This window comes from Microtus ochrogaster, linkage group LG3 (assembly GCF_000317375.1).
Source record: "Microtus ochrogaster isolate Prairie Vole_2 linkage group LG3, MicOch1.0, whole genome shotgun sequence".
In the NCBI taxonomy this organism is placed as follows: Eukaryota; Metazoa; Chordata; class Mammalia; order Rodentia; family Cricetidae; genus Microtus; species Microtus ochrogaster.
Window position 1 is genome coordinate 27,901,014 of NC_022029.1, and position 8,308 is coordinate 27,909,321.

At 42.0% G+C, this 8,308-nt stretch overlaps 1 protein-coding gene across 1 annotated transcript in view; it reads left to right on the forward strand.

Moving 5' to 3' along the window:
- Nucleotides 1-1,020: 1,020 nt before the first annotated feature.
- Nucleotides 1,021-8,308, forward strand: part of LOC101979786 (zinc finger protein 883-like) — a 10,960-nt gene continuing 3,672 nt past the window's right edge. The window contains 3 exon segments of the mRNA XM_026785979.1: nt 1,021-1,168; nt 7,373-7,499; nt 7,712-7,766. Of these exon segments, the coding sequence (XP_026641780.1) occupies nt 1,055-1,168; nt 7,373-7,499; nt 7,712-7,766 (296 nt within the window). The 5' untranslated portion in view covers nt 1,021-1,054.

Below are 8,308 nucleotides of genomic sequence, written 5' to 3' on the forward strand. Positions count from 1 at the left end.
GCCCGGCCCAATTGTATGTGTTTTGGTCGGATGTTTTGCCTGTATGTGTGCATGCTCAGTGAAGGCTTGGGGCCTGTGGAAGTCAGCAGAGGACTCTACATCCCCTGGAACTGAAGTTATAGATGACTGTGAGCCCCCAACTGATTGCCAGAAATTGGAGCCATGTCATATGCAAGAACAATAAGTACTCTAAACCACTGAACCATTTCTGTAGCCCCTACAGCTCAATTTTCAAACAGGACTTCATCAGTACTGAAGTAATTGTTCTTTCGGATGTTCAAAAGCCATATTTGGAAACCTATACCAATGTGCACAAGGACCACAGGAATAATATTGTGGACCTGTTTCCAGGTCTACTAATTTCCATGGGACTACAGGGCACCTCAAAATTCCCCCAGGAAAAACCACTGGTGAAAAGCTAAAGGAACTTGGGAGTCTTAAAATACCCAGTATCTCATGGACTGTAATCTAAACTGACCCTAACAGCAACAACTATAATAACAGCTATAAATAACAATAGTTTTTATAATAATAACAATAACAGTAATTATAATGGTTACTTTTGGCCATCCCTAATGGTTTTATACCCCAGCAGTAAAGTATAAAGAAAATGATTGGTATAAGACAAAACAAAGCCTAGACTTTGAAAGAGACAAATGATAATTCAGGCCTTATATAGGCCCTCCCATTAGGACCTGTTGTAAGATGTACTAACATACTGTGTAGGACAATCACAACACACACACACACACACACACACACGCACGCACGCACGCACACACACACCAAGCGTGTGGGCACCTGAAAGTTTGGAGCATGCTCCCCTTAAATGAAAAGCTATAAACCTGGGCGGAACAGGCTTAACCCAGCTTTAAAAAAAGAACTTGGAGTACGATGGAAACTGTCATTCTGACTGCCTCTGAGAAGGTGAAGGTGATTAATTCAGGCATTTAAGCGCTGCCCGCATCTTCCGTCAATCAGGGAGGCTGTTGCTGCCCTTCACAAACTGTCCAATGAGGAACGCGGATATTCGGAAGGCCCCCTCCGTGCCACCATGTTTGAGTCCTGTGTTGTCGAGGAGGCCTGCTGGGCTCGGTCTGCACTACCTGTCTCTCCTGGTTTCGAGCCGATTGGGAAGAACACGTGCATGCATCTGAAAGAGGAAATGGTGAGCGTGCCCCGGGATCCTGGAATCCTCCTGCAGCGCTGTCGCCTGGCCGGTCCCCTGGTGCTGTCCAGCCGGGTGTGCCCTGCTGGCTCGCTGATCCCCAGAGCTCTGGAATTGTGTGCAGAGCAGCGGCCGGACACCGGATCCCGTCCGGTTCTGTCCCAGGGAAGCTACTTCGTCCCGGGCCCCTGTCTTCCTGGGGTGAGTCGTCCCTGGGATGTGCACCTCAGCACTTACGGCAGCGCTGGCAGATTGGTGACGCAGAGTCCAGGCTGGTGTGAGGGGACGTGGGCAGTGAGAGCTGTGGCTCATCTGCCCTTACAGGTATATCTGGGCTGCTTTCGATTTTTTTTCTGTCGTCACCTATCTGAATTATATTCTTTTTAGTACCGCGGTCCAATAGGACAGGACTTTGGCTTTAGGCTACATCCCCAAACCTCAACTCATCAATTAAACTGTGTGTGGGGTGTGTGTGTTCTGCTTTTTAAAAAATGGTGATTTCTAGAGGGTATTTGATTTTGCCCTCTGTGAGCGTGGGCCAAAATTCCCAATCTTAAAAGAAGGAGAGAAACCTAAATTTGTTTGTTTGTTTGTTTGTTTTTTCAGTGACTATTTCTGAGGCCAGAATTAGGATTTTTGAAAAGCTTTGCTAGACCTGGTGTTTGTGAGCCCTTTGGAGGGGATCAGGTGCTTGCGGTTGTATTGTTGTTTGTGTGCCCTGAGCTGCTTCTCCAAGAAGAAGAAGCTGAGTCTGAGAGTATTTATCACATGGCATTCTCTGAGGAGATCTCCATTTGTACAGTATTGTCTCTTGCAGTCCTTAGGCTGAGGTATTCAGTTTCTTTACCATTTGAAGTTGTCACGGTCGAGATCTTTTCCTTCAAGTTCTTTTCCTGTTACTGCGAAGGGATCGTGTTCCTGGTTTTCTCTCTCAGCCCAGTCTTTCTGGGAATAGAGGAATGTTCTTGCTTATTGAATGTTGATTTTATATTCTGCTATGTTCAAGAAAGTACTAAATGCTATAAAGAAAATGTTTACTTTTTTAAATTCCCTCTGTGTTGTATTCATACTCAAATTGAAAGGATTTTAAGCAGTGGACTAGGTAATTCTAGTTAATGACAAGTAAAATAATGAGCATTTGCATATTAAGACGAGAAAGACAAACTTGGAGAGGGTAAAATACTTCCATTGTGGATGAAACAGTATACTGACTGTTACTTGAAAGTGGGTTTAGATTACTTGTACATTGAATTTTTTAAAACTCAGGGTAAACTGTACTTGGAAAAGAACACTTTTAATTTTCTAGTAGAAGTTGAAAGGAAAATAAGTACCAAATCAATTGGAAAGTTTAGGCTTCAGGAGATGACACAGCTATCAAGAATACTTGCCACTTTTGCAGGGGACCTGGGTTTTTTTCCCTGCAGCCAGGTTGGGCAGCTCACCAATACCTGTAAACCCAGCTCCCATGGACCTGACGTTCTCTTCTGGCCTCTAGAGACTGCAGACAGGTGTTATACACGCAGACATATCAAAAAATAATACAGAATGAAAATCAAGCAAAATAGTTTATTGCAATGAAAGCAGTTACACATAAAAGACATACACATTTTTGTTAAAATTATCCATTTAAATGTCAAGATTGTGGGTGTGTCTTTGTGTACAAGTGTGCATGCGCACACCAGTTACAAGGGAGTGACAGAGAACATTAGACTAGAAAACTTAACTGTCTTTCTTCGATGGGTAAAACTAATTGCATGAAAGAGATGGGGTTTAGTAGTTGTGGTACCATTGTTGAAGGGATTAAAAACATTAGCCATTGCTGGTCATGATGAAATCCTGAAATCTCAGCAATTGCAAGACTGAGGTGGGAGGATTGCTGTCAGTTCAGTGACATCCTCAACCGTAAATAGTGTCAAGTCCTGTCTCAAAGACAAACCAAAACAGCTTGACCAAACATCTGTGCCACAGGAGAAATTACTTGAGTTCTATCTTCTAATATGATGGGCGTTTAGAGCGCAGTGTAAATGAGTGGAAGACTTTTTACCCAGGAAAGAATAGTTATGCAGCAATATATAGTTTAATTTCCCCAGCTGTCATAGCGATGCCTCTTTCAAAAGATCATATGAGTTCTGTATAGTAAAGTCTTTCTGTTATTTACCTCCGAAACAAATGAATATTTTCAGGGTGTACCTAGGGTTAAGGTCAAGGTAGATTCAAGGTATGAAGACAGGGTCAGTTTCTAAAATAGTGTACTTATGGACCATTGAGTTTAATTAGTGCAGCCCTTATTTACATGGGCAAGGGGTTCTATGCAGGAATATGGCAAACATAACAAGGCCACACTCCAAAAGAAAAATGACTCTCCCTCCCCAAGAAGCCACCAACTAAAACTAGCTTTTCAGTTAAGAATGGGGCTTTGGAAGCCTCTCCCAAGTCCATTGCTGGGCCTTTTCACTGGCATGATCCCTTGTGTGGGTAACCACAGTGATTGTTAATTCATGTATGCAAGGTCCAGAGCGCAGCATTTGATAATACTGCTCCCCGTGCCCCAGCGCTTACATTTTCACTTCAGTTTTTCTGCAATATTTCCTGAGTCTTGGGAATAGAGGGTTGATATAATGTCCTATCTATGGTTGAACACACACAGTTATTTTCATAATTTAAACAATAATGCTTCTCTGTCTTAACTACCATGGCTACAGTAAGAAGCCCCTTTGACCCAGGTTGGGGAAGGAAGCCCAGACATTCAGAAGGCCGTGAGTGTGTCAACATCAGCACTTAGAAACACAACATCAGGGACTTGTCCCTTAGGACCTTTGACATTCCTAGCCATGGTTTTTTTGTTTTTCTTTTTTCGAGACAGGGTTTCTCTGTGGCTTTGGAGCCTGTCCTGGCACTAGCTCTGTAGACCAGGCTGGTCTCGAACTCACAGAGATCCACCTGCCTCTGCCTCCCGAGTGCTGGGATTAAAGGCGTGCGCCACCATCGTCCGGCTCTAGCCATGGTTTTAACCATGCTAAATTATCAGACGTGACTTTCGTCTTCTGCCGCAGGCCTGAAATTTCATTGGCAAAGCTCCTTAGCTCCATAAACATCTTTTCCAGTAGGCCCATCTTGTCTGGCATATCAGTATTGTAGCATCCAGGGTTCAGCTCAGGATAAAATCTTCGGTGCCTCTTCTTCCCCAGCAGCTTTCATAGTACCACTCAGCAGCACTCTGAAAGATAGCTACCCGGGAATTTCCTGGTCAGCTCATGATTGGTTTCCCTGTATCCAGCAACCAAGATGTGTGGTGTCTTCAACAGTAGAATTTTATCATCTAGTTATGGTTGGTAATCCAAAGCAATGACAATAGCCTATATTGTTTGGGGTGCTACGGAAGCTTCTCTGACCAATAACTCATATGGCGGTGACCTGTGCCTGACCCAGACATTTTTATTTAGTCCCTTGTGGCTTTTAGGGAGCAGCATTGTTCACTAATGGGTGGTACTTTTGCTTGCTTAGATCTTTGTGGGTTTGTGGCCAGCCTGGTTTATAGGCAGAGCTCCAGGCTAACAAGGGCTACCTCGTAAGGCTCTGTTCCCCACCCCTTCCAAGAAAAATGTATTTTAAATTAGTTTACAAGCTAGTGCTGTTTCATAACACTACTTCACACATCTTTAGTGGTTAACTCAGTTCTTAACCCTCCTTCCCCTACGTTCCATCCTCGTCCCTTCTTAAACCTTCAGCTTCCAATATTTTCTCACTGATCATTCATATGACATATGTTCTAATATCCCCTCTCGTTGTGTGTACTGTAGTATATGTGTGTTCACTCAATATATGTATGTATATATTTACTTGGATTGCAAGATCATAAGTGCCCAAATAACTTTTTCATGTGTGTTTTATTTTTTTTTAAGCCTTATTCTGGCTCCTCTTTTGCCACCTCTGTCATTCCCACACCTGCTTGAGCCCTTCAGCCCCCAGTATTCCGCTAGAGAGTTTTCTCTGCATTCTATACCTACATGCATCCTCCCCTGCAATCGCCTGCTTTTGCTTTCTTCTCCTCCACATGCACTTGGTGTTAGAAACACACAAAAACCAAAGATTTGAACCTAGGAACCTCATATGAGGAAAAACCTTGCAGTGTTTTTTGTTTGTTTGTTTGTTTTGCCTAGTTGAACTCACTCAGTATAATTTTTTTCAGTTCTGTCCATTTACATGAAATTTTCATGACTTCATTTTCTCTACAGCTGAATAATAGTCTGCTGTGTAGATAACACCATATTTGCATTATACGTTCTTAAGTCGAAGGATATCTAGGTTGATTCTTTTTCCTGTCTGTTGTGAATTGCTCAGCCGTGAACATGGATGTGCAAGTGTATCTCCCTAATAAGGTACAAAGTGCTGGGGGCATATGCCCAGGAGTGGTATAGGCGGGCGATATGATAAATCCATTTCAAGTTTTGAAATTTTTTATATTTATTTGCATGGGTATTTTTCCTACATGTATCTCTGTATATTGCATGTATGTACGTGTTCATGAAGAGCATAAGGTGTCAGAGCCCCTGGAACTGGAGTTAGACAGTTGTGAGGTGAATGCTGAGAATACAGCCTGGGGGTTCTGCAGGCGCTGCCTGGGCTCTCAACTGCTCAACAGTCTTTTCAGCCCTATTTTTAAATATTTATTTTATTTATTTATTTATTATGTATACAATATTCTGTTTGTGTATGTCTGCAGGCCGGAAGAGGGCACCAGACCTCTTTACAGATGGTTGTGAGCCACCATGTGGTTGCCGGGAATTGAACTCAGGACCTCTGGAAGAGCAGGCAATGCTCTTAACCACTGAGCCAACTCTCCAGCCCCCTATTTCTATTTCTTTAGAATCCTCCAGGCTGATGAGCACAGGGTGTGCACTAGTTTACATTTTCACCAACAGGACAAGGGCTCCCTTTTACCTACATCCAGGCCAGCGCTTGTTGTCATTTTTATTCCTCGCGATAGCCATTTTGACTGGAGTGAGGTGGCCTCTTAATGTAGCTGTAAAATGCAGACAAATGAAACTAGATCCTTATCTTTCACTTTGCACAAAACTCAACCCCAAATAGATTAGGACCTTAACAACGTAATATCCAGAAATTTCTCGATGAAAATTTTGTAAGTGCGGTCCAGATGACAAGCACAGGTAAGGAATTTCTAGACAGGACTTCAAGTAAAACAAATGGGATTTCATGACACTGAAAATCTTTTGTACAACAAAGAGTCAATTACATGAAGAGGCAGGCAGCCCACAGAATGGGAGAAAATCAGCTATACATCTAAAAGGGATTAGTGTCTGTAATACAAAGTGATTCAAAACAACATAAACAGAATCAAGGCATCAAACATCCTAATTAAAAAGTGGACTGTAGGGCTGGAAAGATGGCTTAGCCATTATGAGCACTGACTGTTCTTCCAAATCATCCTAGTTCAATTCCCAGCACCCACATGGCAGCTCACACTGTCTATAGCTCCAGTCCCAGGGGATCCAGCACCCTCACACAGACATACATGCAGGCAAACCACCAAGGCAAATTAAAAAAGTGGACTGTGGAACTGAATAGAACATTCTCATGAGAAGAAATAGAGATGTCTTATAAATACAAAGTGTTCAACATCCTCAGCCATTAGGAGATGCAGATGAAAGTGGTGGGTGTGGCCTCATCCACTGGAGTATGATTAGCCTACCAGTAGCCACGAAGAAATACTGACTCTCCTTCTCCCTTGTGTGCCCCTCCCAAATCCATGCTGGAACTTAACTAACATAACCTCAAGTATTGTGGGAATTTCATACTTTGATGCATCCATGATAAAGAGATTATTTTGGTGTGTGAGTGTGACACTGAGTTCCTAAGAATATATCTTGCTGCTGTAAGGACCAACCTTTAGCAGATCAGGAACTGAGAGGAATCCATGAAGTTGGCAAACTAATCACTCGACTTTTCTACCTTAGGGAGTAAAACTTAATTCTCTAGGGCTAACGAGGTGGGGCTAAACTTAACTTTCTAAGGCCAATGCAAAGGGAAACACACACACACACACACACACATACACACACACACACACACACCTTTAGAGAGTCTCCCTATCATCTTCTTTTCTTTTTTTTCTTCCCTCTATCCAGGTGTATCTCTTCTATCTCTCTTGGCAGTTCACACTAACCATTTCCCTATGTTTTTTAGGAGCCAGTGACCTTTGAGGATGTGGCTGTGAACTTCAGCCCAGGAGAGTGGGCTTTCTTGAATTCTAGTCAAAAGCAGCTCTATAGAGATGTGATGACAGAAACCTTTATGAACCTGATCTCCATAGGTAAAAATAAGACGCTATGATTCTTTTACCTGTTCAGCGAGAGAGCAGCTTTTCTTGCTTATTTGTGTAGTTTCATGAACTGAAATATTGAAAGGGGACATGATGGTCTTTGTAGCATACCAAGTCATACTGTACCACAGTAAACGGTAGACTTTAATAAGTGTTTTCTAGTGTTGGATAAGTCATAATGATTTCTTTTGATTTACTTCCAGGGAAAACAGAAGAAAACATTGAAGAGGAGTGTGCAAATGTCAGAAGAAGTCTCCGGTAATTCACACTCAAAAGGGGGAAATTTGCATGAAGTATTTGTAATTTATATTAGGGAAGATGAAAACCAAACCAATGATCCAACTACATCTAAATGTAAAATGATTCTATGACAATGTTTTCTAAAACCTGTATTAGTTTGTCCATCCAGAGTTGTTGGAAATTCCATCTCTGTACTCTAGTAATATTTCCTAAATGTGTTACAACACCAGGCAGTGTAAGACATTCTCCAGTGATTTGAGCTATACAATCTCCTCTTCATGCACAAAAGTATTTAATCTATTTTTATCAGGTTGACTTTAGGACTTGGATATATGCTTCTATATTAAGTACAGTGAAATTCAGTTTTAAATTGGGATCTAGCTTCAATAAATCTCGTGAAGACGACTCAGGTATTTCAAATTTCATCGTGCTTGCTTCACACCTTTGCATGAGTAATTTTTCCCATTGTTAACTGGTAGAGACATTTCCAAAACTATTCCTTGGTAATTTTATACATGTGTGCAATGTATCTAATCATAGATGTGTCCTTTTCCTTTCTC